The following is a 21,353-nucleotide window of genomic DNA, read 5'->3' as shown; positions in this document are numbered from 1 at the left end:
TTTGCTCATTCCTCACTTGGATGTAACTCACTTTTGGTCTGATGATTATTCTCCTTTATAGAGAAAAAAATAAACAAAATGGGAACAGGGTAGCTCTGTCTCCTTTTCTTTGATTACGGCTATTGTCCAATCTATCCCTTCTTTGATCTTTCATTTTAATCCAGCAGAGGATAAACTGCATTTGTTCATACACACACACACACACACACATTTCTACACCTATCTTGACTTCATTCTGGACTTTAGTTCTTCTGATGACACTCGGATAGGAGTATATGATTCTTTTCTCTTCAACCTCATTGACCTTCCCATGCTTTTTCTATATATGTCATTTTAAAATGCAAGTTGGATCAAAAATTTATTTTAGGAGTAAAAATAGGTCCTCTGCATGGCTCTGGCTCCCACCACCCCCAATACATGTAAAAAATACTTTAAACATATTTTAGAGCTATAGAACCCACAAAATGACAGAGAGAAACAAAACTCCCACTGAGGGTAGTGTGGGAGGCTGACAGGAAGGGTCTATCACACTGAGCTGGGAGCAGCTTGGTTCCGACCCTTGGGCAGACCCGACTGGCAGTGGCCAGAGCAGACTTCAGGAGAGTGAATCACCAGCAGCTGTGGCAGTTTCCAGACTTCTTAACCCATAAAATCCAAAAAGAAAGTACAAGGTCATTCGGGAACTCTATTGGAACCAGGGTGAAAGAAGAGAGAGGTCCAGTCCCTGCCCCCTGTGGTGAGAAGTGGCAGAGGTGTGGGGACCAAACAACCATTCAGAGGGTAATCCCTCTTGCTTTAACCTTCTTGGATGTGTATCATAGTCTCAGGTGGTGATCATGGGGTGTCTGACCAGTGAGCCAGAGCTTATAGGGCTGCAGAGAGGGCACTCTCCTAATAGCTCTGGCAGCTGTGAAAACTCCAGTGATTTGGGACATAGCTCTCAGCAATCTGGAATCAGAGTTCTACCATGGCAAAGAGCTCAAAAGTCAAGTAATTGTCTGGCAATATGAACAAGCAGAGGAAGCCCAAACAGACCAAAGAATCCTTTTATGGAGAGAAAAAGGATCAAAGCATGGAACAGGAGGAAGACAATGAAGTTGGAACTCCTGCATCAAAAGTATCCAAGAAAAATATGAATTGGTTACAGGCCATGGAGAAGCTCAAGAAGGATTTTGAAAATCAAGTAAGAGAAGTGGAGGAAAATTTGGGGAAAGAAATGAGAATGATGCAAGAAAATCAGGAAAAGCAAGTCAACAGCCTCTAAAGAGACCCAAAAATACACTCAAGAAAGTAATACCTTAAAAATAGACTAATCCAAATGACAAAAGGGGCCCAATAAGCCAATGAGAAGAAAAATGCCTTAAAAAGCCAAATTTGTCAAATGGAAAAGGAATTTTAAAAACTTACTGAATAGAATTATTCCTTCAAAATCAGATTGGAGCAAATGGAAGCTAATGACTTTATGAGAAATCAAGATACATAAAACAGATTCAAACAAATAAAAAAAAAGACAATGTGAAATATCTCATTGGAAAAACCACTGACCTGGAAAATAGATCCAGGAGAGATAATTAAAAAATTATTGAACTACTTGAAAGCCACGATAAATAAATGAGTCTAGATAACATCTTTCAAGAAACTATGAAGCAAAACTGTCCTGATGTTCTAGAACCAGAGGGCAAAATAGAAATTGAAAGAATTCACCTATCAACTCTTGAAAAAGATCCCAAAAAGAAAAGTCCTAGGAAAATTATAGCCGAATTCCAGAGTTCCCATGTCAAGGAGAAAATACTGCAAGCAGTCAGGAAGAAACAATTTGAGTATTGTGGAAATACAATCAAGATAACCCAAGACTTAGCAGGTTCTACATTAAGGGATTGAAGGGTTTGGAATATGATATTCCAGAGGTCAAAGGAGCTAAGACTAAAACCAGGAATCACCTTTCCAGCAAAACTGAGTATAATATTTCAGGGGAAAATATGGTCATTCAATGAAATAGAGGATTTATTTTCAAACTTTTTTTTTTTCCATTTTTCAAATGCTTTATTAACTTCCGATTTACATCATTAATTTCTGCCAGATTTTGAGTTATAAATTTTCTCCCCATTTTCCCCCTACCCACCACCCCAGAATAGCAATCCCACAGGATATCCCTTCCTCCAGTCTGCTCTCTCCCATATCTTCTCCCATACACCCTACGACTTTTCCAGTAGGGCATGGTGTACCTCTATACCCCAGTGCCTGTTTATCTTCTTTCCCAATTACATGTAAAATAGTATTAATAATATTATATATATATATATATATATATATATATATATATATATATATATATAATTTTAAACATTTAATTTTAAAACTTTGAATTCCAGATTAATCCCCTTCCTCCCTTGTCACCCACTCTTACTGGGAAGATAAGAAGTTCAGTATAGGTTGTACATGTGTAGCTAATGCAAACCATTAACATAGAAGATATATTGTAAAAGACTAACTATATTTCCCTCTCTCCTATCCCAACTCCCACTTGTTCTATTCTCTACTTTGATCCCGTCCCTTTTCAAATGTGAATGCTTCGAACTTCCCTCCCACCCCCCCAGCCTGCCCTTCCTTCCATCATCTTCCCTCTCATCTGCTTCCCCACTATTCTCCTGTAGGGTGAGATACCCTATTTAGTGTGTATGTCATTCCCTCCCTGAGCCAAATTCAATGAGAATAAGGTTGACCCATTCCCTTCCCATTCTTCCCTTCCATTGTAACCATTTTCCTTTGCCTCTTCTATATGAGATAGTTTACCCCATTCTGTCTTTCTCCCATCTCCTCTCATTATATTCCTCTCTCACCTCCTAATTTCACCTTTTAAGTATCATCCCTTCCTATTAACATGGTCCTGTGCCCTCTATCTATGTATACCTGTAATCATATATACACACATTGACACATGTATCCATACACCTGTATACCCTCCGATATATATATTATTCCTTTCAACTATTTTCATACTGAGAAATGTTTCATCAGTTACAATTATCATTTTTCCATGTAGGAATGTTAATAATTAAACTTTGATAAGTGGCTTATGATTTCTTTTCCCTGTTTATCTTCTCAAGCCCTTCGATCCCTCAGTGTAGAACCTGCCAGATGCTCTGTTATCCTGATTTTGTTTCCACAATATTCAAATTGTTTCTTCCTGGATGCTCGTAATATTCTCTCCTTTATCTGAGAATTCTGGAACATGGCTATAATATTCCTAGGAGTTTTCTTTTTGGGATCTTTTTCAGGTGGTGATTGGTAGATTTTTTCAACCTCTATTTTGCCTTCTAGTTCTAAAACATCAGGGCAAATTTCCTTGAGAATTTCTTGGAGGATGATTTCTAGGTTCTTTCTTTGATTATGGCTTTCAGGTAGTCCAATAATTTTTAAATTATCTCTCCTGGTTCTATTTTCCAAGTCAGTGGTTTTTCCAATGATATATTTCACATTGCCTTTTATTCTTGCATTTGTTTTGATCTGTTTAACATCATCTTGTTTCCTCATAATGTCACTAGATTCCCTTTGTTCCATTCTAAATCTGAGGGAATGATTTTCTTCAGTGAGCTTTTGAGATTCTTTTTCCCTCTGGCAAATTTGGCTTTTTAAGACATTCCTTTCCTCATTGCCTTTTTGAGCCTCTTTTGCCAATTGAGTCAATCTGTTTTTTAAGGTATGATTTTCCTCAGTCTTCCCAATTTTTCCTCCACTTCTCTTATCTGCTTCTTAAGGTCCTCTATGGCCTGTAACCAGCTTGTATTTTCCTTTGAAGCTTTTGGTGCAGGAGTTCTGACTTCATTGTCTTCCTCCTATTCCATGCTTTGATCCTTTTTTGTCCCCAAAATAGGAGTCTAATGTTGGTATCTTCTGTTTGCTTTTTTTCCTTTGCCTGGTCATGTCGCCCCTCAGTCACCTGACCCCTGGGCTTTTTTGCCACAGTAGGACTCTGCCACCAGGCAGGGGAGCTTTCATCCCAAATGCTAGGGTTTTTTCAGCTGTTGGAGGTATTAGTTGGGTGCCCTCTCTGAAGCCTCCACATGCTTTGGCAAGCTGTATGCACACCTCAGCACCTCCACCCTAGACTGCAATCCAGATCCAAGCAGGTTAAAGCAAGAGCAATTACCCCTCAGACTGGTTGCTTGGTTCCCCTCCACTCTGCAGGCCAGGAGCTGAAGCTGCCACATGGCGCTGGCTGTGCCAGGCATCTCAGCAGCTTGCCACCCTGGGGGCAAAAGCCAACACTCTCCCAACTACTGGTTCCAAAGTCCACACTGCACTGACCTCTCACTTTGTCCTTAGCATCTATGTGTTGATAAATCTGGAACTGGTCACAGCTGCTGCTGATCTGGACTCCCTCCAGCCCATGGCTGGTCAGACCTGCCTTAGGGCTGAAATCTCTGGCTCACGTGGGCCTGGGCTCAGCTTCCAGAGCGCTGAGCTGGCCGATTCCTGCCTGCATGCAGGGCTGTCCTTAGTGGGAGGTTAGCTTTTCTGTATCATTTGGTGGGTTCTGCAGCTCCAAAGTTTGTTCAGAGCCCCCTTTTTACATGGATTGGGGAAGGTGGAAGCCGGAGCCACCTGGAGGTCCTGCTTCTACTCCGCCATCTTGACTGCCAATTTTACTCCCATTTTCAAGCATTCTTGATGAAAAAAACAGAGCTGAACAGAATATTTGACTTTCAAAAACAAGGAGAAATAGAAGCATGAGAAGGTAAACAGGAAAAAGAAATCATAGTGAACTTATTCAAGTTGAACTGTTTACATTCCTGCATGAAAAAATGATTATTTTAACTCATAACACTTATCAGTATGAGGACAGTTGAAGGGAATATTAGTATATATATGCATATATATTTGTATGTATATATAGGAGGGTGTATGTATGTATGTATGTATAAATATATATGTGAGTGTGTGCATTTGTATGTACATGTATACATACAGGGTACAGTATGAGTTGAATATGAAGTGATGATATCTAAAAAAATAAAATTAAGAGGTGAGAGAGGAATATATTGGGAGAAGGAGAAAGAGAGAGATAGATTAGAGTAAACTATCTCATATAAAAGAGCCAAGAGAAAACTGTTACAAAGGAGGGGAAGAGTAGGAAGGTAAAAGGGAATGGGTCAACCTTACTCTCATTGAATTTGGTTTAAGGAGGGAATAGCATACACACTCAATCGGGTATCTTACCCTACAGGAAAACTGGGGGGAAGGGAATGAGAGGGAGGGGGATGATAGAAGGGAGCACAGAGTGGGGCAGAGGGTAGTTAGATGTAAACCCTTTCGAAAAGAGACAGGGTCAAAGGAAAAAAAATAGAATAAATGGGCTTGGGATAGGATGGAGGGAACTATAGTTAGTCTTTCACAATGTAGCTACTATGGAAATGATTTGAGTAACTACACATGTACAAACCTATATTGAATTGATTTTCTTCCCAGTGGGGGTGGTTGAGGAGGGAAGAAGGGAAAAAATCTAGAATTCAGTTTTAAAAGCAAATGTTTAAAAAGCTTTTTATATGCAACTGGGATATAAGATATATAGGCATTGTGGTATAGAAATCCATCTAGCCCTACTTGAAATTTAGGGAGGAGATGGGGGAGGACATAAGAGAGAACAGATTAGGAGAAGGGGTACTCATTGGGCTCTCTATTTTGGGTTGCGGGTAGTGGAAAGTTGGAGAAAAATTTGCAACTCAAAATCTTCTGGAAATGAATGGTGAAAACCAAAAATAAATAAATAAATTGGAAAAAAATAATTCATTATATATCTTTTAGTCTCTATAGACAGCCTACCCTTTTCTTAGTCAGAACTTCATTTTTTTTTTTGGTAGAGACCTGTAGGTAGAGTGAGAGCCTTGGGTGACATGTTCTAGACAAAAGAATTTAAGATGTAAGAGTAATAGGTGGAAATGCTGGTAATGTACAGCCTTCTGTATCATGTTACTAACTACTGACAAAGATAACCTTGAAAGAAATGTAAAGCTCTCAAAAATAAAATAATGAAAACACAACAACATAGTTGTGATGAGTAAGAAAAAGGGAGTCTGACCAAAGAGACTAATGGATATAAATGAATTCATTATCCAATTTACATTTTAAAGGAGCATGTGTATACATGGAGGAGGCAAGGATAGGTCACTGAAGATAAATAGAAAAGAGTCATATATTCCTATAAAAGAGCTAAATCAGGAGAGTTAAAACCCAGAATAAACTGGGACAAAGGTTGTGAATGTGTGTCTGTTTAACCTATGTAGGATTAAATAGAAGGATCAAAGTATGGGCAAATGGGGTAATTACAGAGATCAAAGGAAAAGAAACTACTCAATCCCTATTTTGTTGATGTTTTCTCTATAAAGGAGAAAGATCTTCATGCTGAATTAGGGACTAAAATGAACTTCTAGGTTAATTAAAGTGAATCTTGAATTCTGTAGTTGTGTGATTCTTTGCCTGATTTTGGTGGTCAACCCTGTAAAATAATAGTGAGAATAATAAAGGTATGATCACATTTTTGTTTGATGTTTTAGTTTTTCAAAGTATTTTTATCGATGTTATTTCACTTGAATGTTTAAAAATCCCAAATGGCAGGAAGGGCCAATGTTATTATACCTTTTTTTTAGATCAGGAAATTAATGCTCAGTAAAGCTTTGTCTTGCCCATACTGACAGGATGTGGTAAATTTAGGATTGTTACCCAAGACTCCAGATTGTAGTGTAGATTGAGGGAAGACATGGGAAGTGGTCAGTAATATAATGTGGGAATACCTGCAGGTGACATTTGAGAGAAAGGTTACTGGAGATAATTTTAGAGGAACCCAAAGAAATGGATCAGAAACATCATGACCCTGTTGATATAGTGCGCTCCACCAGGAAAAACAAGATAATGACTTAATTTTTTACATAGTACTTAATCCCAGCTATTTAATTTGCCCTGGTGCTTGTTAAAGTATGTCATGTCGAAGGGGTAAATGATAAAAGTACTCTGTTCCAGAAAGTGTGGAAACTAGACAGTGGAGTTTCATGACAATAATAAGAAAATTGTTCCAACAATCAATGTTGTAAATTCATTCTAAACTGGTTTAATTGTTGCTCAATTATTTCAATTGTGTCTGACTCTTTGAGACACCATTTGGTTATTAATTTTCTTTTGCAAAAATACTGGAGTGGTTTGCCATTTCCTTCTCCAACCCATTTTATAAATGAGGAACTAGGAAAAACAGGGTTAAGTGACTTGCCCAGGGACACAGAGCTAGTAAGTTTCTTAGACCAGATTTGAACTCGTGAAGATGAGTCTTCTTGATTCCAAACCCAGGGCTCTATTCACTGTGTCACCAAGCTGCTTGTAATAATAACTAAGCTGACGTTTCATTAACAGATGAATTATTTAGTTTAAACTAATTTAAATTTAATTAAGTATCCAAAGGAGGCATCTAGGTGGTTCAGTGGATAGAGTTCTAGGCTTCCTGAGTCAGGAAGATCTTGGTTCAAATCCTGCATCAAACATGAGCTGTGTGACCCTCGCCAAGTTGCTTCACCTGTGTGCCATAATTTTCAGGAGAAGGAAATGGCAAACCACTCTGTTATCTTTGCCAAGAAAACCTCATACCAAGTCAAGATATAAACCTCATACCAAGAGTCAGATATAGTTGACTTAAAAACTAAAAGAATCAAAAATTCATATTTATCTCTCATTATAGGTACAGATAGATTATTAAAAAATTCTGTAGCTTAATAATTCTGCACTACCTTTTAAAAATCTGTGGAGGTACTAAAGGCAAGGATATCTTACACACACACACACACACACACACACACACACATTACATGAAATAGAATTGTTCAAACACATCACTACCAATGAGTCTACCATAGCAGTTTCTAGGATGAAAAGAAGGTAGCAGAAGCAGTTTCATTTTTGAGGGGAGGAAGCTAGTCAGTAGGACAAAAAGAACATTGTTTGTACTTTTATGCCTTTGGCATTTGGACTTTTGGGGGCAGATAGGGTGAATGGAGATAATGTAAAGAAGCATAGAAATTGCTACCAGAACTAGAGAAAAGAAAAAGTTCTGGCTGTTATCTTTATTACCATGTGTCTAAAGGAAGCCTAGGTGTGAGGTAAAAGGTGTTATTGGGGGAGTCAGTACAGTTGAGAGACTTTCTGATCTTGAAGCAGAGAATTCTGGGTATTATGAGTTCTGTTTAAATGGTGAGAGTAGGAAAACAGCTCCTTTTTGGTTCGTGATTTTAAAACCATGAAGTTCACACCGTTCCATCCATTCTTTTACAGAAATAGTGATTATGTGTGATATGGATGGTTCCCAATCCTCACCCAAATATCTAGGAGGGAAATGGGTAAAGGGTAAGGGAAAGTAGATGGTTGAAGGCAACGTTAGCCACACAGAAGTGTTTGGTCTAGTTTCCTTTTTACTTTATTCTATGAATAAACTTTGGTAAATATCTGAGTCTATCAATGCACTGGGAAATGGTATGAGAAAATGTAATTCATTACAGGGCACAAGTTCATAGCTAACTATAAAGAGCAGATTTTATATATTAATATTTTGAACCAGGTTCCATGTCATCTCCTAGGTTAAATCAGAACCTTGCCAAGGAGAAATAAGGTAAAGATGTTTTGGGGCCATTGTGGCTCCAGGGGATTGGTAACCTAGGTTTTTATTCACCCTGTGGACAGGGAGGAAGCTCCTCATCACATGCACTACAGAGTTATCGAAGCTTGGTCTAGTAATTCAAGTAAAATGTCATTTGTTGGGCATATTAGATGTTGTATACAACTAACTAAACTCCCTTGCTACATAATAGAGTGACATGCTATATTCCCTTAGGAATATAAAATATTCCCTTAGGAATATAAAATAGCACTCAAAAAATGTACCTGAAGGGTCTTAGATAGAGAACCATGTCATCCTTCTAGAAGTCATTCTAGTTAGAAGAACTATGTTCCTCTGCCTTAGTTCTTAGGTGTGGTGTTCTTCATAGGAAGCATAATGTGCAGTTATGAGATGCGAAGGTTGGGGTTGTTTCTGACTTTGCCTGCTATATCATCAAAAGTATGAATGCTTTGGAAGAGAGTCATATAGGGAGGAATGGGAAACAATAGATGTCATGGACAGGTAGAAGGAGAGTCCCAGAGATGTAGGAACAAAGCTACTCATGAGCAATCTATCTCTATGGCCATTGGTGGAGAACTTAGGGCTCCCTCTTGTGCCACTAGTTTCAAGAATGTAGACATTTCCATATGCCCTCTCTCCTCCATCACCAACCCGCCACCCCAAAGCATGCAATCCCTGCAGTCTTCAACTTGACAAAAATTCATGGAGAAGAAAGAGTTAAAAACAAGCTAAGTTGGTAAAGAAGGTGAACATAGATGCATAGATGTTTGCTTCGTCTGGATTTGGAAACAGGTCTTACTGATTTCATTCAGGTTGAGTATATTTTGCCAACCTCAAGCCAGAACTTCAGTCCATTCTCAGTTCAAAATTTCTTTTGTCTGGCTCTCTGGGATGTCTGTATTTCTTCTCAGTTGAAGCTAAATTTATCCTTCCTTGGCTTCCCAAAATATCTCTTGTCAGATTTCAAACTCTCTCAATGACAACTCATATTTTAGTAGTATTTTGAAGTTTGTCCAATGCTTTCTCAAAATCATATTGCCATTCTTATTTTACTGGTTAGGAAACCGAAGTTTAGACATTTTAAATGGCCTATACAGATTAACATACCTTAGAAAAATCAGAGATAGGATTTGAACTCAGATTCCTCCTGACTACTTCCATTTTTTTATCCTGCTCATATAGTGTGCAGTCTTTATGTTTTCTTTCTTATTTTTCTTCATGGACCTTAGATGTTTCTTCCCTTTAGTTCCTTGTGTCCTTTATCCCTCTCTATGTTGCCTTCCTTGAAACTCCAGAACTTACTTACCCAGGACTTCAAGAACCTAATTTTACCAACTCATCCCACCAAGCTAAAAATACTGCAATCACCATTCCTATTCTTAGAGGTGATAACTATCTTTTAGGGGTCCCATAACCTGTGAATCACAGCAGCTGGAGAGGGGTTGGAGATACCATGAGATCCCTGAAATATCTGTTCTTCATCTCCTTTTTCCTCCTGAAATCCTTCTACTCTTTAAAGTCTAATTTAACTACAACCTCCTACATGAAGTCTTCCCTGATCCCCACTGGTGGTAGCAATAGAATGATAGCTAACACTTACAAAACGTTTAAGTTTTATAAAATGCTTTGCATGTTACCCTTCCAGTAACCCGGTGATGTGGGTGTATTATGACCACCAGTTTACAAATGAGAAAACTAAAGGGCTGAGAAATGTCACTGTCTTGTCCAATCCCAAAGAGCTTCTGACATTAGAATAGTTTATTCTGCAACTCTCTCATGTACTATATAACATCGAATATTTTAGTTACGTGCATGTGTTTCTTATCTCCATATTATACTGTAGGCTCCACACATCAAGGATCATGTTCTACTAAGAATTTTATTCCCCAGTCTGGGGTTTAGTAGAAAGCATTAAAGTGATTCTTGAATGAATAAATTGATAGATGATTGAAAAGGAGCAAAATGTAGGGAATGAATCAGAGATGTTCAAGGTCAGCCCTATGGGAAATAGTTTCAAGAAGAAACAGTATGTAGATAGTCCCTCCACAGCCTCACCTCCATAGGCTTCATTGAGGGGTGTCTCACAGTTTGCCTATGATAATCTGGCAGGCGTCTCATACTACTGACTCCTCAGTAGATGGAGATAAAGAAGGATTACTGTTAAAATTCACCCCTGTCCATATGACATGGGAAAAATGCATATGTTATGTTTGTTTTTTGTCCCAGAGAAAGCTACTCTCTTGTCTAGATTTAAGGACTTACATGAATTAACCCCTGGAGGGATGAGTTTGCCCTTAAAGTGTGCTTCATTGTCCAATATGAGAATATTCCCATGTTCTTAGAAGAAAAATGAATAGAAACTCAAGCACAGACAGAGTAATTAACAAAGCGTCATTTAATAGGCATCATGTCTGAATATAGAATACCAAAGGAAGGGACAGAAAAAGGGGGTCAGGTGCCTTTAGCTGTTGGCAGCAATAGTTGCCTCGATCCAGTCCAAATACTTGCAGACTTTGGTGTAGACACCAGGACTATTCTTCAGGGCACAGCCAGCGCCCCAGGAGACAATACCCTGGAGCTCTCCATTACACACCATGGGGCCACCTGAGTCACGCTGGGGATGGAGAACAGGGATGAGTGAGGAGATAGAAAGGCAGAGATTCAGCCCACACCTCAGTCTGAAGCTTAGGGTCATAGACTTAGCTTTGAAAGAGATCTCAGAAGTAATCCAGCCCAGTCCCAGCCTCTATGTTCATATAGTCTCTGTAGCATCCCATTCCATTTCCCATTCCTGTCCCTCCAAATCTTCATGACTATTCCCATTCAGCCCACCTTCAACTCATCTAGATATAATTGAGAAGGTACTAAGGACACCCTCTCTTTTTTCTTTCTTTTCAGAGACCTTAATGTTTCTCTAAACCCTGATCCTTGTTTGACTTAATAAAAAGTCCCTTTTCTTCCTCTTACAGAAAGCCAAGGCCTTACCTGGCAGGAATCCTTGCCACCCTCGAGGAAGCCAGCACAGACCATGTTTCCTGTGATCCGACCAGGATAAGAGGACTTGCAATCGGCATCAGACAGAATGGGAGCATTCAGACACTTGAGAACATCTGGGTAGTCAACTGTGAAGAAAATGGGATTGGGAGAAATGTTAGAGCAGCTGTCAGACTAAAGAAGGAAGCACAGCCTACCTAACCGAGTGATGATTCCTAAGATTAGAGTTGGGAGAAAGGGACTTGGGAACTTTATTACAGAAAAGAGGAAACAGTTTGTATTTCTCCTTCTTCTGAACTCCTATAATTTCCAGATGTTTCTCATGGCACATCTCATACTTCTCTCTATGGTGGTCCTTTGTGTAATTGTTTCTTACCTTCTATTGGATTGTAGGAAAGTTGTGATATAGAATGTACAGAGAAGGGGCCTGCGAACCAGAAGATCTCCACTTAAATCTTATTCCTGACACATATGGGCTATGAGATGTGGGGCAGGCCGCTTCATTTCTTAGAAGTGCAGCCCATTCTCTCTAAGACCATTAAATTATAGAGAAGCAGCTCCTGTGGAGTGGTAGAGGGAATCATGTCACTGTGGAGCTCCCTCCTGCAGGGAAATCCCTGGGCCAGGCTCTACCTTTAGCCCAGCTGGAAGGTAACCTCCTTCAGGGAAGGTCCCGGTTCATTCATGCTCATCTGGGTTCCATGGCACAGGACATAGAAACTTTGAAAAAGTTTGATGAGTGAATATTAGCATGTGGCCTAATTATGAGGTGCAACACTATTGCCCTGTCCTTACTCTTACTGGAAATAGCATGTTATAATTATTGTGTATTTAAAGTATTCACGATTTTGACAGATTTAACATGTGCCTCTAGAAACAGAAAATGGACTTCTGGAAAATTACAAAATGGCTTCCTAGGACAGTGTCCTGTATACTAGGGCAGCTAGGTGTCACAGTGGATAGAGTGCCAGGCCTGGTGTCAGAGGACTCTACTTTCTGAGTTCAAATCTGGCCTTAGACACTTATTTTACCCTGGGTACATTTGGGCTTTTCAGTCATCTCTGACTCTTCATGACCCCTTCTGGAGTTTTCTTGGAAAAGATTTTGGAGCTTTTTCTAAATTGATTTGTGTTAAGAGTATAGATCCAAACATAGGGGAGAGAGATGTCAGAGGTGAGACTAGAATGCAAGAGAGATAAAACAAAACATAGAAAAATGTCTTTGCATCTTTGTAACAACTATTAAATGCTTCTGGATGTCATTTTGACTAATTTTAACATTTCCTCAAATTCCTTTGCAAAGTTTCTCCTTTCCAACAATGTGACATTTAACAGGTAGAGGGAATTGATAGGAAAGTACCCTGGAGATAGACGAGTGTTAGTGGGATAATCAAAAGAAATGAAAATTTTGGAAAAGGGCCTTTGTAGTTTTTCTATCTTGGTTGTTCACAGCATCCAAGAAGTATTTATTTCTATTCTGAGCTTCCTGAGATCAGGAAGTAGGAGGAAATGTAAGAGAATTCTACAGAGAACAGGAAAAAGGGAGAAGCTTACCCAAGTTTGGGGTGGGGGGTTGGATGGGGTTAAGCTAATGCAAAGGTATGGGACAGGGCAAAGCTACTCACCACCAAAGCTCAGAGTGTTGCCCCAACCAGAGATGAGACACTCAGTGCCTGCAGCTGCACAGGTCTTTGGAAGGGAGATGGTAGCCACATGAGTATTGAGGACAGCTGGGGTTTTCAGTTTGATCAGCATGATGTCATTATTTACAGTATGCCTGCTGTAGCTTGGGTGGGGGATGATCTTTTCTGCGTCAATGAACTGTTCATTTCCCTCAAGGACCTCTATGTTATGTTCTCCCAGTCTCACCTGAAGTCGGCTGTTAAGGAAAATTATTTTCAAAGCTGGATGTGGTCACAAAGGGTGCTCTCTTCTAAAAACTAGGTAGATATTCTGCCTAGGATTCTGTACAGCTTGGATCACTTTAAATGTAATATAAATAATGTGTAGTATATTGTGGAATTGTGTGTGTGTTTGTCTGTGTGTATGTGTGTGTGTGTGTTCAGTACACTGACTACAATCCTGCACTATGAGGAAATGCAAGAGATGAGTGTGGATGTTTCAAACAGCTGCCCACTTCTTGCCTTGGAGATAGGGTCATATAAAGAAATGAAGCATTACTCCTAGACATTTGAAAACTGTGCCTTCTTGCCAATTTTGTGGGGTTTTGCTTACTCTGTATCAGTTGTTTTAAGCCATGTAACTCCAAGTTTAATCTATAAATTATCCTGTTTCCACTCCACCCTTAGCCTTGCTCCTTTTTATACTATTCTGCAGTGTGTACCATGAGTCTAACTTCTCTGAATTTCTACTCTTCAACCCGTATCACACCCATTTTCTTCCATGAGGCCTTCAAATGGTATCAAGGCTAGTTGCCTGTGGAACTCACCCTGGGGGCACCACCAGTTCCATTACTTACGATCGATAGCAATGAGCAGCTGACAACACCCACTGGTCAGTGATGAGGGCACCACCACAGTCATGTCCGTCATAATTCAGGGACACCTGGTAGGGGAGGCTGTTTGCCTCACAGGTGTAGCCCCCAACGATCTTATCATCATCATCCGTGGAGAAAGCAACTTGGTGGAGAGGGAAATTGGAGAAGAGAATTTAGCAGCATGTGAAGTCTAAGCCCTAGATTCCCAGAGTTTATCTTCTACATAGTCCCTTCAGAGACTGAAGATAATTGCTATTATGACTGTGGGTAGGATAATCAATAGCTCTCTGCTTTTCTCTCTGTCTCTCTGTTTCTATTTCTCTCTGTGTATCTCTCCATTTTTTCTCAGTCTTTCTCTATTTTTGCCTCTCTCTGTTTCTCTGTCTCCCTCTCTGTAGCTGTCTCTGTCTCTCTGTCTTCTTTATGTTTCATTCACCTGGTTTCTTCAAGACTTAAACAATGGGGAATATGAGTGGAGCCCCAGAATCATACATAAGACTATAAGAAGGACAAGGAATAAATATTACATTACCTATGCATGTTCTTTTAAGAACTCTTTTAACCCCCATCTACATGAGAGGATCCTATTCCCTCTTGGACATTCTTCTGCCCTCCATTGTTTCTTCTGTCCTTTCATGTCATATTAACCTTTTGCAACTTATCCCCAAACTGTATCCAGCATTAGGCTCTACCTTATTTTACACAGCCTCTTCTGCATTCTATCTCCCTAAGTTACAAACCGGGAAGAATATTCTTATTTTCACACAGTAAGCATCTAGTCTTGTTAGATCTGCAGGATTCAAAGATAAAAATGAACTATTTCCTTCCCTTAAGAAGCCCATATTTCATTACTTTGAATGTGATCCTGTCCTATCCATTCTCCTGTCCCTTCCTATTCAGACAAGCCTCCTCATTCACTGGTTCTCTCTGATTTTGGGCCCTATTGCTTGTCAACCAATGGATTTTTTTCTGCTTGTTCCTGTTTACTTCTTTCCTAGCTTGTTCCCCCAGAATTTTCATTTGCATACATTTCCAGCTCTATCACTGTATGTAGTATTTTCTTTAGAAGAAGAAGTATAGTTGTGCATTTTGAGGACAGAGAGATATGAATGAAATGAAAGGGACTTGGAAAGGGAAGCTAGAAGAGGTTGTCAGGTGAAGAAAGAAACAAGACAGATATGGGAGTGGGGTTTGGTGGGAAAGAACAATGATTGAAGAAGACAGAAGGATCTATTGAGAGAATGGCCAGAGCCAATAAGGGATATAAGGTGACTGGGAGGTCTCACCAGCTGCTCCAACAAAAGCCAGAATCAAAAGACGGTTCATGGTGGCAGAGTTTGTTGGACTTTTCCATGGAGGTCTTTGCTTTTTATATTCTTGTGGGGGAGTGGAAAGTGTTTGTAAAGCAGAAGGTCACCTCTTTACTCTCCCCCACCTCCCCACACACCTGTCAACTTTCCCTTCCTACCATCTTGTATCAGTTCTCCTAATTTTAGCCTTTTTATAGATACACAAGTTAAATGATAAAAATATTTCCATGGACATTTCAAATAATTGATGCTTGTGAGAGTTAGTTGAGATGCAGAAAATGAAAGTTTCTTTACAAGGGAATTGAGAATTTTTCCAGTGGTCTACAATCTTCCAGGATAAATTTGTGGTGGTATTGATGTTTGGAGGAAGGAGGAGAAAGATAAGGAAGAGAAAGAGGAAAAGGAAGAGAGAACAGCAATATCTTGAGTTTTTCCACTCTACAATCCTAACATGTTGGTATTAAATTGGTTTGGGTGATACTAGCCAACCATATCTTAACAAACCAAGAAGGAAGTAGGGATTTGGTTTAGTAACAGATTCCTCTATTTGGGGCTCCTGGAAGCTGTATAAGTCTCCCTAGTCATGTTTCTTTCCATTAGCAGAAGGTATATTCTCCATGGACAAAAGCCAAATTTTGAAGAAATAAGAACCAAAGTTGCATGGGATTTACAAAACATTACCATACCTGTTTAGGAATCTCATCTTTTGACTTCAGACTTTGATTTTCTGGGGGGTGGGTGACATGTAAGTATAGACCAATAAGAAATTCAATTACTAGAAAATTCTAGAAGGCATTTTGAAAAGAATGGTTTTTGAATGTTGCAATAAAGTTCAACTAGTATAACTTTCTCTCAAAATATACAACATACTAATCTTATTTGTTCTTTAGGCTTTTTTGGACAGTTGCTGGAATAATAGTGAAGAAATGACAAAGGAACACCTGGATTTTTAAGAGAGTATTTGGCAATGTCTTTCAAGCATTTATCATGTACCATCAGATGAATAGGATGGAAAGAAGTAGACTAGATAATAGTTTTGTTAGGTCACTTTAGAACTAGTGAGAGATCAAGTTGAGAGATCTGTAAAGTACCATGTTGGGGCTCAATTTTTGGCCCTATTTGAGTTTTTCAATGACCTGGATAAAACCATACATAATCCATATTCCAGCATCCTTCACTCTTATTTTACACAGAGAGGATTTAGTCTTAGAGGTATCTCTTAAGATATCATTTGTGTCATGACATTAACTGGAACCTCAGAATATTGGCTTATTTGATCCTCCCAATCCTCACTAGGGTCTTCCCTAGGAACTTCAGAATGTATCTTGCATCTTTGTCTCTGCATATGTGTATGTCTTCAGTTTCTTTTTAGAAAGAGGCACCATGCATCTCTTAAATTAATGATATATATTGCACATGAGCCACAAAACTTTATTCCATCCCACAGAATATATAAAATATACAGAGGTTTCATAGAAATCTACAAACATTCAAGTTAATTCCCTTTTCCTCCTCTGAGCCTCAACTGTCCAGTGGTGATATATATATATATATATATATATATATGTATAATGCTTCACATTTATAGTTTCATACTGTAGTTGAGACTTTATCTGAAGGGAAATAGATTTGAATTCTTAGAATATATATCCTCTTCCCAACTGAGAAGCACACTCCAACTAACCTGCAGTAATTGCATAACGAAGGGTCCATGTTGCTAGTCTATGTCATGGTTGGCCTTTATTGCTCTACCTTTATCTAGAGAGGTCATTTCATTTCTCCACTTCTCTATAGGAATGTTGCTTTTAGAATTCAAGTCAATCTTTTCCTCTTCTCTTTGGAAAGCTTCTTCTAGAAATTTGTTTTGCTTCATCATTGCCTCTGGTGACTGCAATCCCTAGAGATCGTGTAGTTCCCTCCTTTTCTGGGACTTGGTTCCCTTTTTGAATCATGGATTAGCTACTCTGCCAATGGATCTCCATGCCATTTCTGAGGATGAATATTTCCACAGGGGACTGTATCCCTCCCAGGAACATATCTCTTTTCTCTCAAGTCCTTCTCTTGTGTCCTCTAGCTCTATTCTAATCACTTTAAATGAGTTTAAATGCACTATCATGGGGAAATACATCCCAGTAATGTGTACACATAATTTAAAAGCTACTGTTTTTTTAATCTTTGAGGAATCATGAGGAATGAGAGTGGTATCAGAAGCCTAGAATTTCTTCAATATCACTCTACCATATCAAAAAGGTGCAAGGAGATACAGTATGGTGGAACACAAAGAAGTTTGTAATCAGAAAATATTAATTAAACTCAATCTCTGCTACTTATTAGGCAAACCATTCCATCTTTCTTTTATTTTGGCTCCTTATCTACGAAATGGAGAGTTTAAATTAGGTGACTCCTAAGGTCCTTTGCAGTTGTAAATCTATGATTCTATTTTTAAAATTTCCAGAAGGATTTTTGTAGTAATAAAGAATAGTGTGGGGACAGTGGAACAAGGTAGATGTCCATTGATCTGGGAGATTGAACCCACCATATCATGTGAAAGTGTTGGAATACTTATACTTTGTAAGAAATGGTGAATGTGAGGCATTTGGAGAAATAAGGAGAGACTGGGGTATTTAGAGTAATCCTTCTACCTTCATTGACAACTGAAAGACCAATCCGCTAAGCACTACCCATTAACTTTTGGAGCTGAGGAAATTATGGGAAGAACTGAATTAGAAGGGTGGGTTGAATGGAAATGAATTGTAGGGGAGTTTATCTAAAGGAGAAGGTGGACTAGGACTTTGCAAATAAAAAAGAGTGAGAGAGAAAAAATAGCCATTGCCACAGAGGCAGCCTGCTTTTCCCTCAGCAGGTATTTTTTTTTTTTCCAGGATAAGTCTTTAAGAAAAAGGTCACTCCCTTTGAACATAAATGAGCCCCAGTGCAAGCAGTGAATGTATGTGGCAGCAGGAAGTGAGGCATTTTGCCGGAATAATAAAGGGACAAGGACTGAAGAAAGACAGAAAAATGAGCTGACTCTATAACAGTGGCCATTTTGTCTTTCTGACAGTTTTTTCCTTGAAAAGTACTGCAATTCGGTCTACTTTTCCGTTTATTTTTCCCGGCTATATCACATGCTTTTTAACCATTCCTTGTACTTCACTCATAAGATGTTGTTCAGTCATTTCAGTCATGTCTGACTTTTCATGACCCTATTTGGAATTTTCTTGGCAAATATACTAGAGTGGTTATTTCCTTTTCCATATCATTTTATAGATGAGGTAGTATGAAGAAGAAGAGTGTGAGGTGAATAAAATTCTGCAAAAGTTAGAAGAAATTTAAAAAATGGTTAGGAGCTATTTTGCTCAATTGTACATCAATAAATTTGACAATCTAAATGAAATAGAGGAATACTCACAAAAATATAAATTATCCAGAATAACATAAGAAGAAATAAAATATTTAAATAACCCAATGTTAGAAAAAAGAAATTGAATACTCTATCAATGAACTTTTTTTAAAAAAATCCCTAAAATGAGAGGAATTCACAAGTTAATTCTATCAAACATTTAAAGAACAATTATACCAATACCATATAAACCATTTGAAAAAAATAGTTGAAGTCCTTCTAAATTCCTTTTATGACACAACTATGGTGCTGATACTTAAACCAGGAAGAGTCAAAACAGAGAAAGAAAATTATAGACTAATTTCCCTAATGAATATTGATGCAAACATTTTAAATAAAATACTAGCAAAGAATTACAGCATTATATGGCAAAGATCATATACTGAAACCAGGTGGGATTTATACCAGAAGTGCAGGGCTGGTTCAATATTACGAAAACTATCACTGTAATTTACCATATCAGTAACAAAATCAACAGAAACCATATGATTATTTCAATAGATGTGGAAAAAGCCTTGGACAAAATACAGCAACCATTTCTATTAAAAACACTGGTAAATGGAGTTTACCTTAAAATGATAAGTAATATTTACCTAAAGTCATCAGCAAGCATTATCTACATTGGGGATAAGCTAGAAGCCTTCCCAATACAATCAAGGGTGTAACAAGGTTGCCCATTATCAAAACTATTATTGAATATTAAATTAGAAATGTTAATCATAGCAATAAGAAAACAAATTAAAGGAATTAGAATAGTCAATGAGGAAACAATGATCTACTATCACTCTTTGTAGATGATTTGATGTTATACTTGCAAAATCTTAGAGAATCAACTAAAAACTATTTGAAATTATTAACAATTTTAGCTGTTATAACATACAAAATAAACTTATATAAATCATCAGCATTTCAAAATATTACCAACAAAGTCTGACAACAAAAGGTAAAAAGAGAAATTCCATTTAAAATAGCTGCAGATGATATAAAATATTTGGAAATCTACTTGCCAAGACAAATCCAGGAACTACATGAACATAATTATAAAACAGTTCTCACACAAATAAAATCAGATTTAATCAATTGGAAAAAAATATTAATTGCTCATGAGTGAGATGAGCCTATATAATAAAAATGACAATCCTACCTAAATTAATCTATTTCTTCAGTGCAATGACAATGAAACTATCAAAACTTATTTTACAGAACTAGAAAAAATAATAATAGAATTCATCCAGAAGAACAAAAGCTCAAGGATATCAAGGGAATCAATGAAAAAGAAAGTGAAAGAAGATGGTCTAGCCATACCAGATCTCAAACTTTATTATTATGTAGTAATTATCAAAATAATCTGGTAGTGGCTAAGAAATAGAATGGTGGCTCAATGGAATAGCTTAGGTACAAATTACATTATAGTAAATTACCACAGTAATCGGGTACATGATAAAGCTAAAGATCAAAGGTTTTGAAATGAAAACTCATTATTAAAAAAAAACTACTGGGAAAATGAGAAAACAGTATGGAAGTAATTAGGAATAGACCAATATTTCACATTGTATACTAAGATAAGGTCAAAATGGGTACATGATTTATACATAAATGGTGATACCACAAGCAAAATAAGGGAACACGGAATAGATTATGTCATATTCATGGATAAGGGAAGAATTTAGAATTGAAGAAGATAGAAAGCATTACAAAATGTAAACTAGATAATTTTGATTATATAAAATTAAAAAGGGTTTTGCACAAACAAAACCAATGCAATTAAAATTATAAGGAAAATAGAAAAGGGGGAAAATGTTTTTGCCACAAGTATGTCTTATAAAGTCCTAATTTCTCAAATATATAGAGGATTGTGTCAAATTTATAAAAGTAAAAATCAATCCCCAATCTATAAATGGTCAAAGGATGTGAAAAGATGGTTTTCAGACAAAGGAATCAAAACTATTGATGGTCACATGAAAAAGTGCTCGAAATCACTATTGATTAGAGAGATTCAAATTCAAAGAACTCTGATGTACCACCTCGCAGTTGTTAGATTGGCTAATATGACAAATAAGGAAAATGTTGAATGTTTCAAGTGATATGGGAAAACCAGGACACTAATGCATTGTTGGTGGAGTTGGGCACTGATTCAACCATTCTAGAGAGCAATTTGGAAGTCTGCCCAAAGGGCAACCAAACAACACATACCCTCTGATTCGGCAACACCACTGCTAGGTCCATATCCCAAAGAAATCCAAAAAGACGGGAAAATGATCTACTTGTGCAAAAACATTTACAGCAACTTTTTTTGTCATAGCTATGAATTGGAAATCAAAGGGTTATCCATAAATTGTGGAATGGCTAAACAACCTGTGAATATGATTGTAATGGAATGTTATTGGGTTATAAGAAATAATAAGTGTGATGATTTCAGAAAAACCTGGAAAGACTTACATGAACTGTTGCATAGTAAAGTGAACAAAACCAGGAGAATATCCTATATGGCAACAGC

General features: G+C 37.8%; 2 protein-coding genes across 2 annotated transcripts in view; both read right to left on the bottom strand.

The window, feature by feature from the left end:
- The window catches only part of LOC138160395 (M1-specific T cell receptor beta chain-like), a 205,761-nt gene that overhangs the window by 78,525 nt on the left and 105,883 nt on the right, over window positions 1-21,353 (bottom strand). The window lies entirely within an intron of this gene.
- LOC138160689 (trypsin-like) lies at window positions 11,056-13,510 on the bottom strand. The gene is made up of 3 exons (XM_069087404.1): window positions 13,275-13,510; window positions 11,642-11,778; window positions 11,056-11,270 (listed from the first exon to the last, which is right to left on the bottom strand). Exons 1-3 carry the CDS (start codon window positions 13,402-13,404, stop codon window positions 11,118-11,120), a joined length of 420 nt encoding a protein of 139 aa, XP_068943505.1. The 5' UTR covers window positions 13,405-13,510; the 3' UTR covers window positions 11,056-11,117.

Source organism: Petaurus breviceps, unplaced genomic scaffold, assembly GCF_028583685.1.
Source record: "Petaurus breviceps papuanus isolate PSGF00001 unplaced genomic scaffold, PetGlider_PUasm1.0 181, whole genome shotgun sequence".
NCBI lineage: Eukaryota > Metazoa > Chordata > Mammalia > Diprotodontia > Petauridae > Petaurus > Petaurus breviceps.
This window is presented reverse-complemented; position numbering and strand designations above follow the sequence as displayed.